The 27,854-nt window shown below is 43.3% G+C and overlaps 1 protein-coding gene across 3 annotated transcripts in view; it reads right to left on the bottom strand.

Moving 5' to 3' along the window:
• ABCC3 (ATP binding cassette subfamily C member 3) overlaps positions 1 to 25,220 on the bottom strand; it is a 77,795-nt gene extending 52,575 nt beyond the window's left edge. Inside the window, exons 1-3 of one of the 3 annotated variants that reach the window (XM_083598056.1) lie at positions 24,695 to 25,220; positions 23,494 to 23,659; positions 21,419 to 21,571 (exon numbers count right to left, since the gene is read on the bottom strand). Coding sequence is in view for 1 of the 3 variants with exons in the window: in XM_083598055.1 (XP_083454181.1) it covers positions 15,695 to 15,724 (30 nt within the window). In the remaining 2 variants the exon portion in view is untranslated. Of the gene's footprint in view, positions 1 to 15,694; positions 16,315 to 21,418; positions 21,578 to 23,493; positions 23,660 to 24,694 lie in introns of those variants that run through there. The other 2 variants (XM_083598057.1, XM_083598055.1) reach the window with 2 other exon arrangements.
• Between the last annotated feature and the right edge of the window lie 2,634 nt (positions 25,221 to 27,854).

The following is a 27,854-nucleotide window of genomic DNA, read 5'->3' as shown; positions in this document are numbered from 1 at the left end:
AACAGGGATACTGACTGCTCCAAGCCTCTATCACAAACCAGCAAAGAGCCGAGTTACTCTGACATGTTCCCCCCCCCAGAAGGAAATGCAAAGCCAAATATCCGAGCACTTAACGCCCTCTGAGCCTACTTGTACCATAATGCAACAATTCACCATATCAGCCCACATTCTCTAATGCAACACAATGCACTCTTTCATCTCAGCCCTGACACACCTGATAACCTCCTGCCTTTTCATATCTCTGAGTGGAACTAGTTATACACACACACTCTCTCTCATGTGCAGCTGACTGCCTCTGCCACTTAATAAGTACCATAATATGAAACCAGCTTGTGGAGTGGGAGGGGGTGCCTTAAACATTTTTTTCTCGCCCTAGTGGAAGACTATTCAAGGTCTTTCTTAAGCACCCGGAGCATATTGTGATATCACAGTGAGATGGAGACCTATGAAGATCCTCAGATAATGCTAACTTCTGGCACTTACTTTATTTTCATCATTTATTACATTTTTATCCGACCTTCCCTTCAAAGAGATGCACGTGGTTCTTCCACTCTCCATTTTATCCTCACAACAACCCTGTGAGGTAGGTTAGGTGGAGAGACAGTGAATGACCCAAGGCTGCCCCATGAGCTCCAGTGCTGAGTGGGGATTTGGACCACAGTCCCATCTGGCCTGGTCTGACACCCTAGCCACCCCACTGACCTTTCATGGTACTAAACTAACTCCTCATCATGAGGTCAACTTCCTCTGACTCCATCACACAGAGCAGGAATGAGGAACCTGTGGCCCTCCAGATGTTGGGACTTCAAATTCCATAATCCCTGACCATTAGTCATGCTAGCTAGGGCTGATGGAAATTGGAGATTGAACATCGGGAAGGCCACAGATCCCCACAGCCTTGATGTAGATGATGCATTTTTTAAAAAAATACAATGGGGTAGAACTTTCTGCTAAATTGATGCTAGTTAAATCCAATCCTATTAGAAGCCACTGGCTACAATCTGCTCATGGGTGGATTTTCTTGCACCCTGGGCAATGTTGCCCAACCCCTTAAATTAGAAATGAGAGTATATATGCCAGTTACACCTAAGCACTGTGGTTGGACAATTAAATAATTAAAAGGCTCTTATGAGCTCCCAAATACTGACACTCCCCGCAACTCTATTCTGACCTTTCAGTCAACCTCTGCTCTGACCAATCTGTTTTGCTACATATTCCTCCTCCCCAACACCCTGTTTGATTCAAGGGAAGCAGGTTAAGGGGTGATATGATAGCCATGTTCAAATATATAAAAGGATGTCACATAGAGGAGGGAGAAAGGTTGTTTTCTGCTGCTCCAGAGAAGCGGACACGGAGCAATGGTTCCAAACTACAAGAAAGAAGATTCCACCTAAACATTAGGAAGAACTTCCTGACAGTAAGAGCTGTTCGACAGTGGAATTTGCTGCCAAGGAGTGTGATGGAGTCTCCTTCTTTGGAGGTCTTTAAGCAGAGGCTTGACAACCATATGTCAGGAGTGCTCTGATGGCGTTTCCTGCTTGGCAGGGGGTTGGACTCGATGGCCCTTATGGTCTCTTCCAACTCTATGATTCTATGATTCTATGATCCTCTCTCTGTTCTGCCCCAATGTGGCTAAAGGAAAAACATGGCGGGAGTTACAATGCACAACATTTGGAGGCGCACCACATTGGCTACCATTGGTGTAAGGACTCCCATCTCTTGACCATGAGGGAGAGAGCTATGAGAAGACAGCTCTGCAAACGAGGGTGAATTTAAAACCTACTAGCTTAACTCTCTCATAACCATAAATAAATCCTCCTTTACTTCCGTCTCCTCCAGTGAAGGTGAAAGGAACAGGAACAGAACAGGCTTTAGATACACCCCTTGTTTACAGTGCCATTTGCACTTCCAACTAATTGCACAGGGTGTAGGTTCCTTCCACTGTCTCCATTTCTATCACCACGGGGATTCGGGGATTCGCAATTGCGCTACAGGAGGTGGCATACCAGGAATGCCACAGGTTCACTACAAGTCAGCCTTTGGAAGTCTCAATGAAGGTACATGAGGAGGAGGAAGAGAGGGAGATCATTCCCTTTCCTCAAGCCTGTATACTTAACATTCCTGGAATAATTAAAAAAATCAAAAATGACTAACTATCCTGATTTCAGCTGGATATGTGCAAGAAGAAAAACAGGGTTGTCCACTGTTAGTGAACTTGTGTGTTACAAGGATATATTTTTTTAAGTGACTGTTAAAAGCTATCAATGATACTCTGCTACATTACTAAGCCAAAAGAGGACAAAGTTTAAATTAGATGAAAACCATATCACCAACTTCATTAAACAAAAAGAGAGCCGACTCAGAAACAAGACAAGAAATACACACAATTTGTTCTCAGTCCTTTATCTTAATGGTCGGGATATTTACGCAGCGTTTATGTTATTTGCACAATAATCAAGGTTATTAATACTCCATTATATTGTCACTATGGGTTGGATGCAACTAACTAGTCTCACTAGCAGAAGCCAGCACAATGACTTTTACTAGCACAATGCGCCTTCTCCCCCATCTTCCCCCTGCACTACCCAATTGGGTTGGGAGAACCCTAAGTAAACCTCCTTTGCAGAATGCATTTAATTGGCGGAAAGATGCACACACGGGACTTCTGTAAGATGGGCTTAGTGACCTGTTTGGAAGCATTTCAAGAATAGTCTTCCTGCATGCCCCTGATTGAAGCTAATAAGGGCAGGGAGAAGAGAAATGCAAAATATACCAGTAGACTAAGGGCTGCTTCATATACTATGCTGGAAAACACATATGTTTCATATATAGTAAATACAACTAGGAACCAGGGTCAACTGGGAGATCCCTGCAACACATTACATATCACACATATTTTAGTCGTGTGCTTTAGAACACCAAACATTACATTTTAAGGTGTGTGCAATGTGGAAACATGGCAAAAATGCAATGCAAGATTTTTTTCTTAACAGTGGGGCAGTAGTCAAGGCTTGCAGTGACATTTCACAGTAAACAAGCTGCTAACCACACTTAGTGCACACCTGTGAGTCAATTATACACATTAGTCTCTTGGCATTCCTAAAAATCAATGCTAAACCTCTGCTAGGTAATAATTTTGGGAAGCACTCACACATTTTGGAGCAAGACCCTGAAAAGGCAGTTTGCCCTTCATTCTTATTTTGCCCACACATGCTCCATTGATTTCTAAGTGCCAACCGCCTGACTCATTTCCTTCAGAAACTTGTGCACGCAAATAAAACCAGGTCACAGATAAGAACATTATACCTTAATGCCTGAAATGGCATTGTCACAGCCTTACTTACTGAAGGCAGAGGTGGGTGGTAAAGAACAGTTGGGTTGCTGTAAGAACAAGCTCAGCCTTTTCTAAAATACTGTGTGTGTGTCTGTGTGTGTGCGCGTGCATGTGTGCGTAGGATGTACATAGGTACATGTCCAGTTTGTACATATATGCTTTGGACCATAAAGAAGACGTTAACACCACAGTGTTTCCTATTATTTTGAAAACCCCCCCACACCCAACCACAGAACTGGAAGCCCATGAAGACCGTGTGGCAAAGGCTTCCAGTGTATAGCAGCATGCACTCAATCCCCAAGCACAAGGAAGTGCTTGTGGGGAAACTGAAATACCCACTTCATACTCTTCAGCTTCCCTCACTTGGAAAGAAAGCTATGAATGACAACGGAGACTAATCACTAATGTCCTAAAACAAAAACAAAACCCTGCCATTAACAAAACTGATGACACTTAGCAATTGTGTATGTTTGTTCTGACTGAACTGTGTTTGTCAACAACAATAAATTGTTGATAATAATCACCACCAACTAAGTTGGACAAAAGCACTCTTGGCCGCACCCATCACCTGGGATTCCAGGTTCAAGGTCAGATCCAAAAGCACCCTCCCAAACTGAACCTGAGTTTTGAAGGGGTTTGCTATTCCATCTCAAACAGGTTGGAATTCTATCCCCAAATCGGTAGTTCTTTCCATCTCCATCTTGTTTGGATGAAGTGCCAATTCGCTTGCCATCATCCAGCACATTACTGTCTCCAAGCAATGGTCCAGCATCTCAGCAACCTCCTTGGAATTTGATAGAATGAAGAAATAGAGATTGGCGTCAGCCACATACTGGTGACCCCACACTCTGTTTCTCCTGATGATCTCTCTCGATAGTTTCATGTAGATGTTCAGCAGCATGGGAGAGAAGTTGGAACCAGGAGGAGTGCCATAGGTCAATAGCCCTATGTCAAACTGGTATTTTCCAGCATCACCTTCCAGGAAGGTTTGGGAGCAGAACAAGACCCTGCCCCTTTAGAATCACCCCATCCAGGTGGTCCAAGAAATGGTACTGAAAGCCATTGAGAGGTCCAGCATAACCAACAGGAATGGACTTGATCATCCACCAGGGAGGACCAAGGCTGTCTCAGTCCCACAACCAAACATGAAGCTGGGCTAAAAGAGATAAGCTGCTTCATCCAGGAAAACCTGGAGCTGAGAGGCCACCACATACTTGAGCATCTTACTCCTGAATGAAATAATAGAAAATGCAACAAATGGTGCTTTTGAATGTGGCTGCACATCTTCATTCACAAAAAAGGATGCATCTAGTCAATTCAAAAAGACGTTGACTGAGAAACACAATGCAGCTGAGATGTGTATGTAGATGCACATTCACCTCCACTGGCAGTACATGATAGATTTCTCTTGCTGGATTTGGGCAGTTTATTGAGGGATGGAGGCAGAAGTTAAAGAAACTTAATGTATGGAAAGTCAGTCCATTTACTTCTCTCCATTGCTAGTGCTCTAGAGATCTTGTCATGTCTAAAATGTCCCATTGCCTAAAGTACTTAATGGGCAAACCAAACCTATCCCATTGTTTCCTATTTAACTCGCTGGATTGAATGATCAAACAGGTATAGAAATGTAGGAAACCTGGGGCCATGGAGTAACCTCTTTTCAATTTTGGGCTAAGAAACTTTGTGCTAAGCCAGCACAAAATAGGCACCTTCTGTTTCTATAATTCCCCTGTCATCTACATCATACAGGCCTGCTCATTAGCAATAGGAGAGGCTGTTGTGCTCCAAGAAAATCATTGGCAAGAAGCATCAATACTGCTTGGATGATCAGCCCACCTGGCAGGTGATAAGAGTGATCAAGCCAGACAGATGGATTTTCTTTGCCTTGCCAACATCACAACCAGTGGGTGGTGAATTATGTGCCAATACAGTATCCAAAAACCACAGACCATTTAGTGTAACTCAAGTGGCTTGAACAGCCTTTGAAACATTCGTTCCAAGTGCTGACAACGTTAATCAAATTGTACACCCAATCTTACGAAGAGCATTTGAAGGGAGTAAAAAATAAATATGATAGAGGTTCGAACAACACAATTTGGTGGAATATTGCAGTGAGGATCTACTCTGCACAAACACTGCAAATATGTTCAAGTGTAAATCTGATTCATCTAACTGAACTTGACTAATTTACGTAGGAATGTAATTGGCATGCCATGAAGTTTGTTGATTGAAACCCTAACTTGGATTTTAACATCTGGCCATGGCACATGGATAGGCACTCCAACCTACAGGATATTATTATTATTATTAACTTAATTGCAAGTAACTCTGTTGCTGTCACACATATTTCTAGTGCTATAGAACAAGGTTTCTCACTCACAACAGTAGAATTAAAAAGCACTAAAAAATTATGGCTTAAAAATAAGATTTATTCTGCAATAAGGGACATAAAGCAACCCAGCTAGAAAATATTTTATTCCCTACTGTGTTTTGATATAATAGCCAATAAGCTGATTGTTCTGGATGCTGACTCAGCATCCTCAATGGTGATTAAAAGGCTACAGTTAGCAGCACTTGATAAAGGGTGGGGGGGAGGAATCCTCTGCCTGGACCACGGTGGGAAATCTCAAGCCCAGGGACCAAATTCCAGCCCTCTCTGTTTTGCCTCTGGGACTCTCGAGACCACACTCCTCCTCCGCTACACCTTTTCTCCCTCAGGGCCACCCACGGGCTTTGCTCCACACCCTTCTTGTGTGCTTTTACCTTGCTGGAACAAGTTCTTGAAGTCTGATAATCCCTCCCACTTGCCTGAATGGAGGAACAAAAGAGGTGCATGTGTAGAATGCACAGTGTAAACATCGAAAGAACCTGTGGGAGAGGAGAGAGGCCTTCTGCAAAGTACTGCGTCCCAAAGCATTTTCAGCAGAAATTTTTGGCAGGCAAAGCACTTCATATAAGCATTGTTAAGTTCAAGCATTTTAGTATCTTTCTCTTTCTCTCTCTCTCTCTCTCTCTCTCTGCTTGTGTATCTATATATATGAATGTGATGTGATATAAGAATTGCCCGCACAGTGTGGTTAGTTGTCACATAATCATCTCAGGAATTTGAAGTGAGCCTCAAAGCAAATGAAAAAAAAAATCTTAACATAATTAGATTGCTCCAGGCCAAGTTTCTGCCCTGGATCCTTGCAAGAGATTTTTATAAGTAATAAACAACTCATTTGTGGCCTAAAAGGGTACTGAGGCTATACAGTTCCAAAGAAGCAAACTGATCAGTGATTTCCTCCCCCCCCCCCTTGCACAGACCACATGGTCAACTGAGGCCACAGAACAGGTGGCTCCACGCAAAGCAAGAGGATCTGTAGGTGTTACTCACTTACAAGACTTAGCTTTCGTTGAAGACTTTTTTTGTACAGACTTTTTATGCACAAAAGCTGGAGAAGAGCATAATCCAGCTAGGAACTGCATTCTGATCTGCAAACAAGTCTGGAAGTGTCAGGTGCAAAAAATGGATCAAACATCTTCCTTCTCCACCCCATGGCAACTAGCAGCATGGGTGCACAATTTCTGCCTGAGAAATGCATTCTGAATGTGCTCCAAAAGACTCTGCCCAAGATGCCTGAAACATTGACCACAGAAGATAGCAACACTATACACTACTGCGGGGGCGGGGGGAGAGAGAAGGACATAATTACAGTATATACAGTTAATCTTATTCATTATACAAATGTATTCTGACCTGATGCGAATTTCCCACCAAAATTGTTAGGCAGTGATGTAGATAGGGTGTGGAACTGGTCTTGCAACAAACTAAGGACTGTGTTGGAAGTGGTTTGCTATTTCCCAAAATGATTGCGCCAACATGACTAGCAAATCCACAACAATACAGAAATGCAAAAGCCTATTCAGGATGCAGAGGCAGTTTCAACATACCTCATCCTCATCAAAGTTACTTTATTCAACATGTTGGTACCAAATTAATGATGTGGGGATTCTGAAGCTCTCTTGTTTTCCTTTACTGCTTTTCACTATTGCACAAGCAGAATTTTGCTGGGTCTGGTATAACCTTGCAACACCTCTTTCTTCTCTTCCCACAGTTCATTGCTCAAGCTCCAGGATTGATTGGTGTCCTTTAGCTTCTAATAGTTCTCTTGTTTTAAGTTGTTGTTTGTTTGTTTTACATTTCTGGCTACTTGATTTGTATTTATGGTCAGATATGCCAGTATTGCATGGACATGTGTTCTGGAACATGTCCAGCACAAGGCAGCTAGGATGGCGAGGGCTTTTGAAAACCCAGCCCTATGGGGAATGGTTGAAAGAGCTGGGGATGTTCAGTTTGGAGAAGAGAAGGTTAAGGGGAGGCACGATGGCCATCTTTGAATGCCTGAAGCGATGTCACATAGAAGATATTCTCTGTTTCTCCAGAGGGCAGGACCAAGGGATTGCAGGGAAGTAAATTTCAGCTAAATGTTCAATTAATGAGTTCTGTCAGTAGAAGCCCTGCACAAATATTTCTGCTTGTGCAATGGGGCTTTCTCCCTTCTGTTTCCCCTGTGTTTCCTGTACCCCCATAACTGCCTCGGGATGTGTGTGTTGTCAGAACCCCCAGAACAGCATGCAGAGGGAGGAAGGGGATTCTTCCACCCGGCAAGATGAAAAACAGGTGTTGATGGAATTATTTCTATAGCTGTGCACTGAATTCTTCCCCTAGGCTGTGTACATTTGTTGTTGTTTAGTTGTTTAGTCGTGTCCAACTCTTCGTGACCCCATGGACCAGAGCACGCCAGGCACTCCTGTCTTCCACTGCCTCCCACACTGCCTCCCACAGTTTGGTCAAACTCATGCTGGTAGCTTCGAGAACACTGTCCAACCATCTCGTCCTCTGCCGTCCCCTTCTCCTAGTGCCATCTATCTTTCCCAGCATCAGGGTATTTTCTAGGGAGTCTTCTCTTCTCATGAGGTAGCCAAAGTATTGGAGCCTCAGCTTCACGATCTGTCCTTCCAGCGAGCACTCAGGGCTGATTTCCTTAAGAATGGATAGGTTTGTTCTTCTTGCAGTCCATGGGACTCTCAAGAGTCTCCTCCAGCACCATAATTCAAAAGAATCAATTCTTCAGCGATCAGCCTTCTTTATGGTCCAGCTCTCACTTCTATACATCACTACTTTAACTATACGGACCTTTGTCGGCAAGGTGATGTCTCTGCTTTTTAAGATGCTGTCTAGGTTTGTCATTGCTTTTCTCCCAAGAAGCAGGCATCTTTTAATTTCGTGACTGCTGTCACCATCTGCAGTGATCAGTACCTTTAAAGCACATGCCCCCACCCCTCTAAGAATTCTGTTCACTGTAGTTTGTTAAGGGCTGCTAGGAATCGTAACTCTCTGAGGGGTAAAACTAAAGGCCCCAAAATTATTTGAGGGGGAAATATGCTTCAAATGGTATAGTCTGTATTGTACACAGCCCGAGAGATAAGCAACTCATTGTTCAGAATACTGCTTCTTCACATCTAACCCTGCTTCTAACTCCACCCTATATGGAAGCAGGCATATTTGCATCAGCATCTCCAAGCATCACCTTGCAGAACAGGAGCAGCACCTTTCTTGAAAGAGAAAGGCAACTATAGGTCAAGCCTAGAAAAACGGTCCACTCTGGGGGTGGCAATTGAATTAGCTTGTGGATTTACCAAACAAGAAGAGGCACTTACTGTTTTGATCAGAGGGCTGCTTGTAAATTAACTTTCACAAAAGCCAGTCATTTCATCTAGAACTTTCTTACCTCACAGGATTCCTGAACAGTTAAGCAATCCTTTCTCATGGGATGATCAACTATGTATTAAAACAACTGGAATGCACCTAATAAATGTTGGTTACATAATTTCCAGGTTGTTCTGTATGCAGGTCTTGGCAACAGTGTTTATGGGGAAAGTTCTTCCTATTTACTAACACTTTTGCTGTTTTAGGTACTTCTCTAGGATGAAAATTTCTAAATTAATCAGGAAATTTAGTTTAAATCTAATATTGCTGTGAAAGAGATGTCCAATAGGGGACTCCACCCCTTTCCACTCACATCAATAGGGGTTCAGCTCTGATGTTTGTTTTGCTTGCATTATATTGTGATGTCATTACAAACATACACTCTCTGTACTACTTCTTTAGCTCTTGATGACTGAACACAAAGAGTGTTCACTAATGGTTCATCATCATTCTGGGGGGAAAGTGACAAGTGGGGTGCTACAGGGTTCTGTCCTGTGCCTGTTGTTTGTTCAATGTCTTTATAAATGACTTGGATGAAGGTCTTGAGATTATGCTCAGCCAATCTGCAGACGCTACCAAACTGGGAAGGGCAGCTAATGCTGCAGAAGACACAATTAGTATTCAATTTGACCTTAATGGATTGGAGAATGAGTCAAAACCAACAAAATGAATTCCAATAGGGACAAATGCAAGGTTCTGCACCTAGGCAGGAAGAAATATAAGATGGGGTACACCTGGCTTGCCAGTAGTACATGTGAAAAGGATCTTGGGGTCTTAGTAGACCACAAACTTAACATGAGTCAAGAGTGTAATGCAGCAGCAAAAAAGATAATGCTATTCTAGTCTACAGTGGTACCTCGGGTTACATACGCTTCAGGTTACATACGCTTCAGGTTACAGACTCTGTTAACCCAGAAATAGTGCTTCAGGTTAAGCACTTTGCTTCAGGATGAGAACAGAAACGTGCTCCGGCGGCGCGGCAGCAGCAGGAGGCCCCATTAGCTAAAGTGGTGCTTCAGGTTAAGAACAGTTTCAGGTTAAGTACAGACCTCCGGAACGAATTAAGTACTTAACCTGAGGTACCACTGTACATCAACAGAGGTATAGTGTCCTGATCAAGGAAAGCAATAGTTCCACTCTATTCTGCCTTGGTCAGACCACACCTGGAATAGTGTGTCCAGTTCTGGGCACCACAATTTAAGAAGGATGTTTACAAGCTGGAACATGTGCACAGGAGGGCAACCAAGATGGTCAATGGTCTGGAAACAAAGCCTTATGGGGAACTGTTGAGAGAGTTGAGTATGTTCAGCTTGGGAAAGAGGAGAGTGAGAGGAGATGTGATAGCCATCTTCAACTATCTAAAGGGCTGTCGCATGGAAGGTGGAGCAAGCTTCTTTTCTCCTGCTCAGGGGGCTAGGACCCATACCAGTGGGTTCAAGTTACAAGAAAGGAAACTCCGACTAAACGTCAGAAATACCTTTCTAACAGTAAGAGCTGTTCAACAGTGGAACAGATTCCCACGAGAGGTGGCGGACTCTCCTTCACTGGAGATTGTTATAAGCAGAGGTTGGGTTGCCATCTGTCATGGGTGCTTTAGTTGAGATTCCTGCACATCAGAGGTTGGACTAGAATATCCTTGGGGTCCCTTCCAACTCTATGATTCTAAGAGCGGTTTTTATTAAGCAGATACAGTGGTACCTCGGGTTAAGTACTTAATTTGTTCCGGAGGTCCATTCTTAACCTAAAACTGTTCTTAACCTGAAGCACCACTTTAACTAATGGGGCCTCCTGCTGCCGCCGGGCCGCCGGAGCACAATTTCTGTTTTTTTTTTTATATAAATTTTTTATTGGTTTTTCAACACATATTAAAAGACAATACAACACAATACATAAACAAACAAACATATAAACACGTATAATTTCTTGACCTTTTTTCCCTTAAACCTTCTTTCAGCGACTTCCCCATACCTCCCCTTTCTGCATCCCTGTTTAAAATCTTTCCAGCAACCCCTAATTTCAGTTACTTGTAGCACTTTCTTTAAATCTTTTTTCTCATATCCAATTGTTTGTCACTGCAATTCTATTTTGCATTACCCAAGACATTTTAACACTCATTCTTAACCTGAAGCACCACTTTAACTAATGGGGCCTCCTGCTGCCGCCGGGCCGCCGGAGCACAATTTCTGTTCTCATCCTGAAGCAAAGTTCTTAACCTGAAGCACTACTTCTTTGTTAGCGGAGTCTGTAACCTGAAGCGTAAGTAACCGGAAGCGTATGTAACCCGAGGTACCACTGTACAAAGAGGGGAGAGCTGTCCTTCTATTTCTAGACAGAACAGCCTTTGCAGAATCTACTTTTTGTGTTACGGGCTCCATTGCTTTCCAGTCTGACATACTAAAATCGAGAAAGCATTTAAAGTTTGCACAAAACTGTTGAGCCCAATATGAGGCTAGCTCCCACTAGCCTGCAGAATACTATTGGCATAAGAAACTTTTATGTGCATTAAACAAATAATGTGGCTGTCAGTATCAACAAGAAGTACAACACTGCAGATCAAGACACTCCCTAAACAGGGGCAAAGGTAAAAGGGATTGTTCTCATGTTCCTTTTGAAAAGCATCATCTTCTTCTTTTTAAGACACTCACTTTAGCCAGCAGCTTACTATCTAGCTTTGGAACCAGAGTGGTGGTGTGGTTCTTCTGAGTGTTGAACTAAGACAGGAAAGAACTAGGTTCAAATCTCTACACAGCCGTGAAGCTCACTGGATGACCTAGATCAGTCACTATTGCTAGGCCTACTCTACCTCAGTGCTTTGTTGTAAGGGTAAAAGTGCATGGGGGAACCTTGTCCACCACCCTGAGGAAGTGAGAGATAAAAATGATAGTAAGTACAGTGGTACCTCGGTTTAAGAACAGTCTGGTTTAAGAATGAATTGGTTTACAAACTCCACAAAACCGGAAATAGTGTCTTGGTTTGAGAACTTTACTTCGGTCTAAGAATGGAATCCAAATGGTGGAAGGGCACCGGCGGCGGGAGGCCTCATTAGGGAAAGCTCACCTCGGTTTAAGAACAGTTTAGGTTTAAAAACGGACTTCCGGAATGGATTAAGTTCGTAAACCAAGGTACCACTGTAAATAAATCTTAGGAGTAGTCCGAGCAGAGTGGTTACTCTTTAAGGAGGTGGAGATTTTCCTCCAAACCAATAATGGAAATGAAACTAAAGTGTTTTGTTTCTGTTTTACTATGGATACCCAAAGAAGCCTCTTAATAAGAAACAGGAACCACTCAACAGCACAGCACACAGTGTACATCTGAGAAGCACATACATATCTGTTAAAAGGTGAGGCAGCATACTGCAAATTCACAGAGCACATGTGTTAGACTCCAAGAGTATTCAGTCAAGTGGCAAACAGAATGGACTTATCTTTGTGTTAAACTTCTGCTGGGCAGAAGACAGTAGCTACAAAGTCTCTTTGAACCATCAGACACAAAGAAACGCGGTGACATAATGAATTTACGCACTGTGGTAAAGGTGGCTGGGCAACAGCTGACTTTCAGAAGGGCTGTTTCCAGCAAGAAGGAAAGGACTGGTTGAATGTGGTGTATGGGAGTATGGTCTGCAATCAGTCCTACAATACACAGGATTGGAGCCACCCTTGTACAGTGGTACCTCAGGTTAAGAACTTGATTCATTCTGGAGGTCCATTCTTAACCTGAAACTGTTCTTAACCTGAGGTACCACTTTAGCCTCCTGCTGCCGCCACTGCGCAATTTCTGTTCTCATCCTGCGGTAAAGTTATTAACCTGAGGTACTATTTCCGGGTTAGCGGAGTCTGTAACCTGAAGCGTCTGTAACCTGAAGCGTCTGTAACCTGAGGCACCACTGTACTGATATCATGTTACACCTACATCAATGCATTGAAACACTTCCATTGGAGGCAATGGAGAGCCGCAGCTGAACAGCCCCCCCTCATGAGAGACGGGGGGGGGGGAGGAAAGAGTTCTAATCAGCTCAGTAACCAACTGGAGAGCCAAACTATACAAGATCCATGATAATATATCCCAATATTTTATTTTCAAATTAAAGCAGCCACTGATGGTTCCAATTATAACTGGAGCATTATCTCTAGAAAGGGGTAATGCTTTTCCTCAGTGCTGTTTCCCCATTATATCTAACAGTAACCCCCCAGAGTTACTATTAGCCTTCGGAAAACAAGGTGCTCACACCTCTAATAGTGCTCCTGAATATAATCCATTTCTTCTTCTTCTTCTCCTTCCCTGCCATTACGCTGCGGAGTGAAGAGCTCTCAAAACGTTCATAGAAAGGGCCCTGGTTTGACATGCTTATTTTCTGTTGTGCCTAAGGGAACAAGTCCATCCTATAGTTTCCCACACCTGCAATCTGGTTGTACAGTCCATAAAACAGGAAGTCTTCCTCAACCACAGTTGGTGAGAACTAGGCCTATGCAAAGCATCACTTGCAATAGTAATTGCATGACATATTTATTTCACATAAATAATCATGATTGCAAAATCACTGGATTTTTTTGTACAGACTTTCCTAGACGTCAATCTTTGAATGACAAAGGTATCCTCCTTGAAATCTGAAAAACCCACTACAAAAGCATTGAAGAAACCACGAGAAAAGCTAGGTAAGCAATGCCAGCAGTACATTATTCAATAAAACCAGTTATTACAAAGCACTATACGGCAGTGGCCCTCTTGATGCTGCTGTGCTCAAACTCCCATCAGCTCCACCCAACATAATCAATGGTCAGGCATGATGGGAGTTACAGTCAGCCATAGGCTCTCCATCCATGCTATACCGTTATAGCATGCCTCCAGGGCAATACATCATGAACTTGCTTCTGCAAATCAGTGACCTACCATGGACACAAAATATACACAAATGTACATGTATATATTTCCACAGATAACCGTTTCTACAACACACAAAAATTTAGGCTATGGACCAAAATATGCTAATTAGGGCAAAACTCCCATTGAACTCAATGGGACTATATAATAAAGCATTTAAATTTTGGGACAAAGGTGCAAGAAGTTTCTCTTCTCCTGAAAAACGCTCAGCCTTACTCAGTTTTGTAATTTGTGTCAATCTCCATTTCATTCCTCTGGGGCACAATGTATCTGACAGAGTGAGTCTGCATGTCTGCTCAAAGGTAAAAAGCCCATTGAACACAATGGTGCTTCCAGCCATGGTACATACATAGGTCTAGGAATGCAGCCTGTGATACTTCCATTTCTGTGGAGGGAACAATGAATTGCTGCACAATAAACAGCTGTATAACAATATGCTTTCGTCCCCCGTCCCCCCCAAAAAAGCAGGACCCAGGTATCAACATACATCTTCTAGTGGACAGAGATATTCTCCAGGGCTGGAATGAGTAAGACTCCAACTTTGAAGAAACAGCCACATGCTCTAACTGCCTCTAGCAATTGCCTTGCTCAAGCTTGTGTATTGGTTTTGCCCAGCATTACAATGGTGTGGCAGTTAAGGGATTGAAAAAATACCTGTCTAGTCAGGTTTGCAGCACCAGGGAGTAGCCTCACCTGCCCTTAGAAGTCAGTAGGGAAGAGGTTTTCTTTTTTTATTCGTATAAAAATGCAACTGTTTTACGGTATGCCAACAACGTGCCTGAGTGCTGAACACGTTCCCAAGTACTTTGCTTCATCGATTCCAGTGGGAATGAACGCACGTGCATCTGTGTGAGAAGCGCTGCTAGTTTTTAACCCGGCAGAAATATGCAAGCACGTGCCATTCATGGGTTTGAACCTGCCTCCGGCAAGTTTTTGTTTTGTCCCTCAATACACAGGGACTGTTGGCATCCATCTGTCTCGAAAGACAACGCAGGAGCGCGCCTTTGGGGGATGAATTGCAACATTTCATTTCGGGTCCACGCTTGTTTGATAATACGCTGAGAACTGAGAAAGATGATCCCCCAAACCCCATTATATTTTAATTGGAAGTTTTGGGATGCGTGAGGCAAGTCATCTCCGCGAGTTTCTGCCATCCAGGTTGCCAGGTTTGGGTTCCACGTGTAAGCGTGACTGTGCTCATCTACTGCAAGACTGCGCCTCCAACCAGGTCTGCTAACCCACATCGCATAGCTCCTGCCTTCTCGCCCTCGGCAACCCCCCTCTGAGGAGTTTGCATCCCCGCGTCATGCTGCTGGTCCACACACACCTCTTAACTCTTTCTCCCTCTTTTCGGGTGCCTTTCTCCACCCCAAGACTCTGGAGGCAATCCACCCCCATCAAAAACAAGAACCCATCGGCAGGAGGAGAGTTGCGCATGCAGAAACTTAGGGACTCCCCTCCTCCCGACCTTTCCATGCCCCATCCCTTTAAAGTTCACTGAAGTGCCCGAAAGTTGCAGCCTGGCCATGCCCGATGCCCGCGCCTGTGTTTCATTAAATGATCGTCCTTTCTTGAAACAACAGACATGCTCTGAAGGCAGATGAGCGGAAACTCCCTTGACTTCCTTGCTTATTTGGGGAAAACGAGAGGGATGCGCTGGCCTCCGAGGGCCACCGGGTGATCACGGATTGGGAGGCGGCGGCGGCGAGGAGGGAGGAATGCTTACTTACCCAGAAACTGGATCCGCAGAAGGCGTCCATGGTGCAGCGGCCGGCCAGAGCAGTCTAGCGACCGTCCCTTTTCCCCGCGCTGCCTCCGCTTCTTTCTGAGCGGCTCCAGGCTCGCCTTCTGCTTCCCTTCCGCCACGCTAGGGCGGATGTTTGCCTCGCACGGAAAGGTGGGCGGGGAAGGGCTCGCCCAGGCAGCGCCGGCGCCAGGCTGAGCCGCGACAAGGCTGGGGGGTTGGGGTCTTTTACTGCTGCGGTCTTACTAAACTTCCCTTTTTGCGGACCAGCTCGGGCAAGGCCTGCGCCTGGAAGGGAGAGAGCGCGCGCGCGCGCGCCGTAGGAGGGCGGTGGGTCGGTGGATGATCGGGCCTCGGAGTATGAGGGGAGCGAGGCCACGGAAGCCCGACCAGCTGCTGGGAGACTTGGGCCCTCTTGGGTGGCTGGGCGGTGCTCGGCGGTACACAGCAACACACCACCTTTCCCCTCTCTGCAGTGGGGCAGCTAGGGCTGGACCTCGAGCGAGGGGAGGGGGAAAGGTCCAAGGACCACCCATCCCGCGAATGACCACCCAGAGAGCGAGCGAGCCAGGTGATATGGATAGCTGCGAACAGGCCCCTCCTCAACACCTGGGACAACATGGGCACCCTGCCAGGACCCATCAAACCTGGCTCTGGCTGCCACAGCATCCTTTTTAAAAAGCAGTTTATAGATAGGGGACAGCTGGCTGGGCATGTACTTGGTTATACATACAGTGTTGTGATGTGTTTTTGTGGGGGGGGGGGGGCGGGTTCCCTTGGTGAAGGAGCCAGGCAAATTTGATAGCGAGTTAATGGGCTGTAAGTTCCTTAGTATAACAAAGGAAGTGGCTTTGTGCCAGAGGGCAAATGGGTGGACCCCACTCCCTCACCTGGCCATTAGCAAGAGTTGAGGTGTGTGTATGAGAGAGAGAGAGAGCGCTGGGCTGGAAGCTGACTGCCAGCAGAAGCCTGAGAGAGAGAGAGACATGCCTGATTTCTGCTTGAATCCAAGGATGTGGCTATTGCAGAAGCAATACCTTCCGGGCTCTTAATGCTGTGTGCCCCTTCATAGTAGGCTCAGGTTGTTTATGTGTGTAAATAAAACAAATATTATACAGACACCACAGGCTCTGCTTCCCTTCATTTCAAGGAAACCGAACCCTGGGACCCCTGGATTCTTGTACCACTCGAGATTGGGGATGGCGTACAACACACCATGTTCTCTCTCTCTCTCTCTCTCTCTCTCTCTCTCTCTCTCTCTCTCTATCTATCTTCCTACAACAAAACACACTGCTTATCCCCAAATATGCTTAGCATTGGAGAAGTTGAAGCCAATAGTGTAGCACAGGGTCCCCTCATGATAGTCACAGCCAGGCCCCCTCACAGTTATGCCTCTTCTAAGATTATGCCACCTGGTAAGATTATACAGCAATCTTACACAGTTATCTGATACAGTGGTACCTCGGGTTAAGAACTTAATTTGTTCTGGAGGTCCGTTCTTAACCTGAAACTGTTCTTAACCTGAGGTACCACTTTAGCTAATGGGGCCTCCCGCTGCCACCATGTGATTTCTGTTCTCATCCTGAGGTAAAGTTCTTAACCTGAGGTACTGTTTCCAGGTTAGTGGAGTCTGTAACCTGAAGCGTCTGTAACCTGAGGTACCACTGTAATAACAATTAGGGATGCCTTGCAAAGATTAATGCAGAACACCATGTGCAAAATCATTTAAAATGACTCTGGGTATTGTGTACCTTGACACCCAGAGATGGATGCCATTTGCTGCTCTTCTTCGGGTGTCAAAATGACTTGGGCCAGCCCTGCTTCTCCTAGGAGTATTGGAGCCAGCTGAGTGGCTTATGAGGGGGTGTGTGAGTGAACCAGAGATGACAGTGGCTGCCCCTCCTGTTACTTGTTCACCTTTGGTTTCTCTGGACAGTGCAAGGGGGGGGGGAGGACTGGGCCCTGTGATACTGCCAAGAGCAAAGGTTGTTGCCTCTGCTCTCTTGATGGCATCACAGAGAAGGTGAGGCCCAGCTTGTCCAGTCCACCCACTAAGGCTTCCAATGGGAGTCGACTGCATGTACAAGGAACAGTCTTTCCCCTCACTCACCTGCACTCTCTCGGTGGGTGGTAAGTCAAAGCATATTGGGTTCAGGGAGAAGGTTAAAAAGGAGGGTGACAATGGGCCACTCTCTTGCTCACTCAACTGCTTTCTTCTGCTTGGCTTAACAGTTGAGCCCAAGCTTCCTTATCAGAAAAAAAAGAGGGAGTGTGAGCAAGCAGTTGTCACGGGCCTGAAGGGAAGGAGAAGAAATTTGACTTGGTTCACATTTTAATGCAAAACTTCCTAATCCACAGTTGGGGAAACAATGCGGAAACTGAAACAGTTGTTCTCAGAAAATCACACTTCTCTGAATTTTGCAATGCAGTTTCTCTTTTTTTCAATTTTGCAGCTCTTTAACAAAAATAATGTGTAGTAAAGTGCATGTATTAGGGGGATAACATGCATAATACTGCATATATTAGTGAAAATAACATACAAAAATACATTATATTATGAGAAAGTGCTTCGAAAAATGTGCATATTAGGAAAAATATGGTCTGAAATGCTGATAGATTTTCTTTAGGTACTTTTTAAAATTACAAACTGATGCAGAAATGTGGAGAAATTAAATTTGACAGATTCCTCTATCCCTAGTAAGGAGCAGCCTTACTACCTACTGTAAGACCCAATCCTCCCTACTGCACTGCCCAAAGAGAGAGGGCTAAGCAAGCAGGCAGAGCCTTTCAGTAACAGAAGACACGCTGAGCAAGAAGACTAATTACTGCCTCCTCTTGCCTTGCCCCCCCTTTCTGTGTGTCTAGATGGGGGGGGGGAGTATTGGACACATGGTTGCAAAAGAAGCAGACATGCTGCTTCCAATCATTTGCATTATCTTCTGTCTTTGGACATGTTAAGAATGCCAACTGGGCCCAGCAGAGTGCCAAGGGTGACTCAAGTGATCAGAAGCACAGCCTCTGCCTTTGCATGCTTACCTCCCCCCTCCTTTAGATGGCCAAGTGGGGAGACTTGGGCTCACTGGGCCCAATTTTGACCACTCCGCATCTGAAAGGAGAGAGCAAGTTTTCAGAGATAATTGCATGTGCAAGGTAAATCACGACAAGTTGAGTCTCCCTACCTTTGCACATAACTTTGTGCAAACGTGTGTTTAGCTGTGAAATGTGTGAAATGGCCTTAAGGCACAAAAGCACAGTGCTTCAGTGGGAGAACTTTGTGCACATTCAGTCACCTAGAGACGTGTTTTAGAAAGACAGAAAATGCAATTATTGGGTGGCAGGGACAACAATACTCTTCATTAACAGACTGACATAAATTCCAGAATAATGGTAGAAAAAAACGATGAGGACTAAAAGGCAAGAGCAAGATCTAATGGGAAGTGTATGTGAAAGGAAATTCATAGGTGTGAAATTCATATGAAACTGCAGTATATAGAGTCAGACCATTGGTTCATCTAGCTCAGTGCCTGGCAGCAACTCTCCAGACAGGCCTACCTGAAGATGCCAAGACTGGCTGAACCTGGAACCTTCTGCACAGAAACCATGTGCTCTGACAGAGAGCCACAACCCTTTGCAATTGCCTTATTGAAAGAGCACAAAGTTGAGCAAGCACATATATATATGTAAGTTGTGGGAATGTTTGAGTCAAGATCCATGTTAGATTCGGGATACTTTCTAATCAGACAAACAATTAGGAATGGCCTAAAAATGTTTTAGAAGCTCCATTTTACATTTATGAAGAAAATATTGGACAAATCTATTGGATGTAGTGAATCTTGCATCTATCTAAGGAAGATGCATTTGACAGTTATATCTGAGGGCACTTCTGGTGCTATGAATGAAACAATGCAAAACAATCACTGGGCATAGCTTTGCCTGCCTTTGAAGACAGAATCGCCTTCATGATGATTAATATGGAAAATCACAATGGAATTAGCAGCATCGCAGAGCATTTTAACTCTCAACCTTTTTTATTACTGAAAGTGCATTCTTCGTATTGCAAGTGATAATCAAACTGCCAGTTGGCAGGTGGTTGCTTTTGGCAATATCTAGACTTTTAATATCTTCAGTTTTGTGGTACTTTCCAAACTTCTCTTTTCCCCTTTTTAGTAGCAAATGAGCTAACTTCCCCCTTCTTTCTGACACTGCTTTGAGATGATTCGTGAATGCTGTCTCAAAGTAAACCTGAAGATTCAAAGGCGACTGTTGCACCTCAAGGTGTGTAAGAAGTGCAAGAGTTCGGGAGGGCTGCTTTTCTTATGTTTTTACCGAAGTGTTGTATATAGTATCTTGTGGTTTTGTTTTGCCCGTTTTCCTACCACTTTTAAAACCAGTGTCCTGGTTCACATAACATTTCCAAGCAAATATGTGGGTTTCTGGAGAGCAGCTCACAAGCACTTTGCTCCTACCTGGTTCGTTTTCCTCCTGCGCTGTAGCATACTGAGTGAAGCCAAGCCAATGTTTAGCTTATCCTGTCACCCAGCTGGGAACTTGTGGTTAAGCTTTCTCTGCAAGGTTTGCTCCTGGCTACAGCTTCTGGTAAGTGCGGTGAGAGCTTAACGACGAGCCCAGTTCAGACAGCTGTGAGCTCCTCTCTGAGAGCCTGCATGTCAGGATGGTCTGATTTGTCAATTTTGGGTTCAGTCAGTTTCTCATTTTTCCAGCCTTGTTGAATTCTCCACATCAGTTGTATACCTCAAGAACATTCTTCAGCATATTAGTATGATTTTTCCCTAATATACATATATTTTGCTTTATACACACATTTTTGCAGAGCTCGTTTCCCAAATATAATGTATGTTATTTTCACTCTTGTGCATATTTATACACACAGTTCTTTAAAAATGCATTTTTTAACACATTGCTTGCTTGGAGAACTGAATTGCAAAATTTGTAGAATTGTGAATTTCAAAGTTGCGTTTTGGTTCCCATATTGTTCTGGAAAGTACAAATCTGGCAGCTTAGCCTTTAAATGTTAACTGAATCAAATTTCTCCCCCACCTAGCTGCATGTTTAAACAGTCATGATGAGTCATAGTGTGGCTCACCATGTTGCATAAACCAAACTAGTGATTAGTAACCCTCTAATTTTTGCCTTTAAGTTGATAGCAATCTAACTATACAGGATGATCACATTACGTAACCTCTGAAGAAATCCATGGAATTTTGTCACACTGTGCCAAGAGCTTCTGGATGAAGAAGAGGAAGAAGAGTTTGGATTTGATATCCCGCTTTATCACTACCCGAAGGAGTCTCAAAGCGGCTAACATTCTCCTTTCCCTTCCTCCCCCACAACAAACACTCTGTGAGGTGAGTGGGGCTGAGAGACTTCAAAGACGTGTGACTGGCCCAAGGTCACCCAGCAGGTGCATGTGGAGGAGCGGGGAAGCGAACCCAGTTCCCCAGATTACGAGTCTATCGCTCTTAACCACTACACCACACTGGATCTCTTTCACTGCCCTGTAAGGTAAACTACCGAACTACTGAACTTGATCTGGGCTGACTTTGCCCATCTTAGATGATCTTTGGATCCTTCCAGGCATGAGAAAATATAAAGGGGGATTTCCTGCTCCAGCTGAGCTTTGTTAGAGAGCATCAAGGTATTTCTGTGCTCACGTATGATCCTCTTTTCTTTGGTTATTCTCTGATCCTACCTTCTGGTTTGTGCTTTGGTCCTGACGTGTTCTTCAGTCCTGCTGACTGTTTCCAGTGTCAAGTCTGCCAAGCAGTCACAGAGAAGCACACAAATCTGCAAACATGTTTCCTCTTGCTGTTGATTTTGTTGTCTCTTAAATTCTGGAGAAATTCTGAAATACCACATTGTATGGACAAAAATAGACCCTGGTTAGTCATAACCTGTTAAACAAGAGTTCAAAACAATGTCTTGACAGCTGAATTACATCGCTGAACTTCATGGGATAGGAGGACAGAGCTGACACAAGTTCCAAATGAACTTGAGGCTGTAGGCCAGTGGCCGTAGGCACAGAAAGTAGGACACAGAATTGGAGATTTTTGGACATAAAATCCAATATGGTCTACAAACAAGATAATCTCATGTTTGCTCAGAAGGTCACGTACTTTTTTCTTTTTTTTAAATGGGCTGCATTACTGTTCCATATGCTCACATTAGTATATTGGTATATACCAATGTTCAGTTAAATATCCATGCTGAGTGCTAAATTAACCACTCAACTGACACACAATTCTGAAACAGACTTTGATTGGAGAGCTGAACAGATTGTTTTGTTATACAGTAACTGCTATGGCAGGGGTAGGGAGACTTCAAGCCTATGGACTGAATGAAGCCTCTCTCTTCAGCCCTCAGAACTCTGCTCAGGCCACATCCCTTAATGGGACCTCCAAGATAGCAAATGATTACCTGAAAAAAAATCCAAGGCAATCAAGCCACATAAAGTAAATGGGCTGTATCCAACGTGCCTTGGCAGTGAGCTCCTGCACAACCAAGTTTCGGTTTAGGTGGAAGGCAGGTATGCTTAATTAGATTTCTACATTGCTACAAGTAGGTGTATTTTTGCTGGTTGCTAGGTGACAGAACTGAAAGCAAATGAGAACAGGCATTTATTTGGTACAATATTTAGATTCTACCTTTCTTTAAAAACACTAAAGGCAGCCTGTGGTAACATAATAGAAAACCATGTATTCAAAACAATAAAAATCAAAGAAACATCATGTGTATTTGGAGAAAAAAGCCACAACAAACTGGGGGGGGACACAGAATCATAGCCCAAAGGCTTTCCTGGAAAGTCAGGCTTGGGCTAGAAACCGAAAGGTCATCCATGTGATGGATAGTGGGAACTATTCCTAGAAAGTGCTCCACAACTAGGGATTGTATCCAATAAAGTCCCATCATCACAAGGTCTTCTGCTTCCACAGTGGGGTTTTCTCTAGCTCACCTCAACAAGCATTCTCCTTGCTCCTTCCAAATCTGTTTTGGGGGCTTCCCCAACCCTCTGGAGCAGATTTGGGGGACACACTGGGAGTAGAGGGGGGGAGTGCTGTTGCACAGGTGGAAGTCCTTGAACTAATGGTATAACTTTGTTAGATGCAGCTTACAGTGCTGCAGCTGAAAAGTCTATCCCATCTTCCCACTGTACTTTGGGTGACAAGAATAGTCAGCTTTCTCCTTTCTTCTTCTGTTAGATCACAAACACAACGAACCCGTCTGTTCATGGAAGGGAATATGGGATCTAACCCCTACCCAAAGTAAATTCAGTTGTACTTCCTAGCCAGCCAGCAAAATCAATTTATTTGTCATTGTTTAACATGGACTTCCAATTTCTTGTACATTCATTTCAGAGCCATTATCTCTTACTTATGTTTCTACTTACAGTTTTGGGGGGATGGGAGGAGAAAATGAGAAAACAACAATGAATTAGCACTTAAAGCTATCCTGAAAACAGGTCTGGACTTCCACTTCACTGGCATAACAATATATACACAACTAATAAGTTTCCAAAGGCAGATTTGGGAATAGCTTTTAAACATGGACTCTTCAGTGAATTATTGTCTTTGCAGAAACCAGAGGGTAAAATTCCCCACAAAGTCAACACCCATAGAACAAATTAAGACAGCACTTGCCAACCTGACACTCTTCGGATGTTTTAGTCCAAAGCACTTGGAGGGCACCAAGTTGAGTGAAGGCTGTCTTAAGGCAATCACAGTACTCATCTCAGTTACTTGTCCCCCTCTAATTTCATTTCATACAGACCTTTAGGTGTGTCCATTAAAAATGGTGCATTATTTTGATGACTATGTTGTGGACACAGCACTGGGCCCACAGGCATTGAATATATTGTTACATCCAATTTTGCCCATAAAACACTGCAGACTGCAAGGAACAGTGCACCATTGGGCTCCACCACTCAAAGGAACATCTGTTGCAAAAGGGCATCAACAAACAAAACATCTGTCAGTCATATCCATGCCTCCTGCTAGGTAAAACTCAAAATTTAAATTTACATTAAATGTCATTAGTGCAGAAACTTCCTACGATGCCATTATCCTTACAAAATGCTTCCCCTCTCCTCTGCCCTGCCCCTAGTTTTGAAAACTGGACTGAAGAACAACAGACACTGTAAAGGAGCAGGATGAATCCAAAATACTTTCTTAGGAATGCATCTAACAAGCCATTAGTTGCCACAGCATTGACAAAAATAGATTTGGCTGTTATGAAACCTCTTAAAGGTGTTTGATCCAGAAGAGGCCATTTAAAATAAGCTGCTTATAAAGGCAGAACATCTCCAAAAGACACACAGCCATTTATCTCTGTTTTTCTTTTGTTTTTTGTTTCCTGAGTTGTAACACTACTTCCTGTAGTATTTTTTTTAAATCTAAATTAATTTAGACTGGCTAAGCCATACAGTGGTGCTGGAGGAGACTCTTGAGAGTCCCATGGACTGCAAGAAGATCAAACCTATCCACTCTTAAGGAAATCAGCCCTGAGTGCTCACTGGAAGGACAGATCGTGAAGCTGAGGCTCCAATACTTTGGCCACCTCATGAGAAGAGAAGACTCCCTGGAAAAGACCCTGATGTTGGGAAAAATGGAGGGCACAAGGAGAAGGGGACGACAGAGGACGAGATGGTTGGACAGTGTTCTCTAAGCTACCAGCATGAGTTTGACCAAACTGCGGGAGGCAGTGAAAGAAAGGAGTGTCTGGCGTGCTCTGGTCCATGGAGTCACGAAGAGTCGGCCACGACTAAACGACTAAACAACAACAACAACATGCCATATAGAGGGATCCAGCTTTCAAATGTTGCACTGGAATGCTTTCCTTATTCATATTCAATGTAAATGTACACTGCTTTAATAATAATGGCCCACATTCACCTGTTTTAGGTGCATTTAATAGAAAACAGTGCTAACCAACATAGCCTAACACAAATGCACAAAAGTAGCTGGGTACATACTGTTCTCTTGGGTGCACGGCTGCATTCAGTTCATGCTCCTGATGTGCACAGAAAATCAGAAGAAACTCCAACATGATAACTGACTTGGATACATTGGAGGTCCATAAGTGAGCAATCTCTCAGGTTACAATATAGTTCACTTTGACCACAATGTATGACAGAGGCACGCCAGTCTAGTTGGATCACTGCTATAATAGACTGGCCAATGTTCTGTCTAGCTCTTCATTCTGCTTTTGCCATTAATCTAAAGAGTAATCACTTCAAAGGAAACATAAAATAAGTTAGATGTTCTTCAGTGACAATCTGAGATTGAGAAATCTTATCTCCCTTCTACCAACCATCTTGTTCAATCAGTGGGCAATTTTCAGTATGTTTGGTCTATTTCCCACCCTCAAAGATCAATAGTTAATTCACATTGGATGGAAGCATATTTCCTTCCATTTTTAAAAAGTACTTTTGTTAAATCGGCTCATTGACTCCCAAGTTTGGAGAATGACCAAGTTCATTTTCTTCCTGCCTGTCATCACATTCAAATGATTCTATTATACATCCATCTAGTCAGGCATTGCTTTTCTAAGCTAACATTTGCATAACTCTAATTCTAAGATATTAGGGCCTTTGCTTATTAGCACTAGGACTTAATGTTTCCTTTTATTAAAAGCATGCCTTCCATTTTCATTATTGAAAAGCTGCTTTGAAGACTGCTCTGACATCTTGTGATATATTTCTTTCAATATATACTTACAGCATAAACATTCAGTGAAACAGACTATTAAATATATTGTTAATTAGACATATCATCAATTGTGCACATGTGGGTGTTAACAGACAGCGTCAATCTAATTCACTTGACACACATATTGGCTGACACCTCCAGCTCCTTGTTTGATCTTAATTTTAGAATTTGTGCATGAAGTGGAAGGGAAAACTTTTCCAAGCTAAGCACTCACTTCTTAACCTAATGGATATTTGCTGAAGACTAAATAATAATAATAATACAGTAACAACCCTGGGCCACAAGATCACTCATTATGAAAGCCAGAATGTTGTATTATAGAAATGGAAATATAAGCTATGCTTAAGTATGAACGACTGGAGCACCTTCTAGGAACAATCAAAGGCACTGTATATAGCAAGAGAGACCTTCAAAAGAGTGGTTAAGTATGTGGAACATTTTCCTGGAAGTATCATCATCACCACTTATTACAGTGGTATCTCAGGGTTAAGAACTTAATTCGTTCTGGAGGTCTGTTCTTAACCTGAAGCACCACTTTAGCTAATGAGGCCTGCTGCCGCCGCTGCGCCGCTGCTGCACAATTTCTGTTCTCATCCTGAAGCAAAGTTCTTAACCCGAGGTAATATTTCTGGGTTAGCAGAGTCTGTAACCTGAAGCATATGTAACCTGAAGCATATGTAACCCGAGGTACCACTGTGTTTATAAAGTATCTAATAGGCACTAGGTGCTGTATAGAATTCATAGCCAACACAGAGACCGCTCACAAAGGCTCATTACACGAAAAGCATGGAACACAAGCATGAAAGAAGAGGGGAGTTTCTGCTACCCAATGTTGCTGCCTACTCTTGCCTCTTTGTTCACATTCCCCTCATCCCTTCCAGCCTCATCTCTTTCTCACATTGCAGTCATCATCAGAGTGTCACGCACCTAGTGGTAAACTAGTGCATTCATTAAATAAATAAATAAAAAAGTTTATTTTTTTATGCCATCAGTATAAAGTAATTGCAATGTATCCCATCAACTATAACCTGTTTCATTTTTTTTTTTACAATCAAGAGTTATAAAATTTTTATGAAACAAATAAACAAACTATACGCAGGTAATGTCTTATTGAGGCATCTGATCATAGCCTGCATTTTAATCAAGGCTTATATTTTGATCAGATTCCTGTATTCTAAAAATGAGCTTAAATTCACAAATGTTTCTTTCGAGACAGGAAACCAGCAGGCAAGGTCTTTGTCAGAGGCCCCTTTGGTTTATTGCGGTCATAAAACAGGCTGGGAGCAAAAGGTCACACTGACCATACAAATTATAGAATACAATCAAGGTTGCAAAAACACAATTAAATAGTAATAATTATTGTGCCTCCCATTAAACTTGAGCCACATCTTCCTAAGGTTAAAAGGGCAAGAGCTAATACAAACAACAGCTGGCTTGAAAGGGGGGTGTAGATTTAAGGGGTTGCTTTCAAAACTGTTTTTATAAAGTTCCTTTTTTTACTTAGAAAAGGTCTTTGCTTCTAAAAATCTATATATGTTATGTATGAAATATATTGGCTTAAATGTAATTATGCAAAGGATTTAGAAAGTAAGAAATGTTAGATTCTTATGTTAGATTCTTATTTCATAGAATCATAGAAGAGTTGGAATAGACCACGAGGGCCATTGAGTCCAGACCCCTGCCAAGCAGGAAAAACACCATCAGAGCACTCCTGACATATGACCTCCAAAGAAGGAGCTCTTTCATAGATGCTGTGTGGGAAGATGAACAAAAGATCTGTTCAGATAAAATTAGCCACCATCTGTTTTGGAGTGAATAGGGCAATAGGGCAAAAGGTGAAATGTTAGTTAAGGCGCCTAGTCTAGGGCAAAAGGTTATCTGGTAATTAAGGTGCCTTGTAGAGGTTAATGGCTATTTGTTTGCCAATTATAAATAGAAGGAAATATAGCTCTTTGTCTCCCATAAAAGGTAATAGGAAATGGGTGTATCTTTTATGATTGGTTCTAGCAAACAGCCAATAGGAATTTTAACCAGGCTGATTGGACAGAGGCAGCCAAAGGAGGAGCAAGGGGGCTGGGCTGAGGGAATATAAGTGCTGGCCATAATGGCAGGAGGGCAGGCCAGAGCTTGGTAACCATATACCACTGTGCCTCACATTTATTTGTCTGACAAATAAATTATTATTTTAATTTCTCTATTGCTGCGTTGAATATTTCATTCCAGCTAAGCGTTAACCACAAGCAGGGTGCTACATTATCAGTGCTTATCAATAACTTCCTACCTTTTATAGCGCAACTCAATAAAATGTTAATATTAGCAGGTACCGAGTAGCTGTCACATGGTACAGACATTGCCTGTTAGCTGTGTCTGCATTACATTCTTGATAATATATTTACCAATTGGGGTGTGTGTGTACTTATCCCT

This window comes from Podarcis filfolensis (genome assembly GCF_964270895.1).
Source record: "Podarcis filfolensis genome assembly, chromosome: 2".
Taxonomy (NCBI): Eukaryota; Metazoa; Chordata; class Lepidosauria; order Squamata; family Lacertidae; genus Podarcis; species Podarcis filfolensis.
Note: the sequence above shows the minus strand (reverse complement) of the source record. Positions and strands in the feature narration are given on the sequence as shown.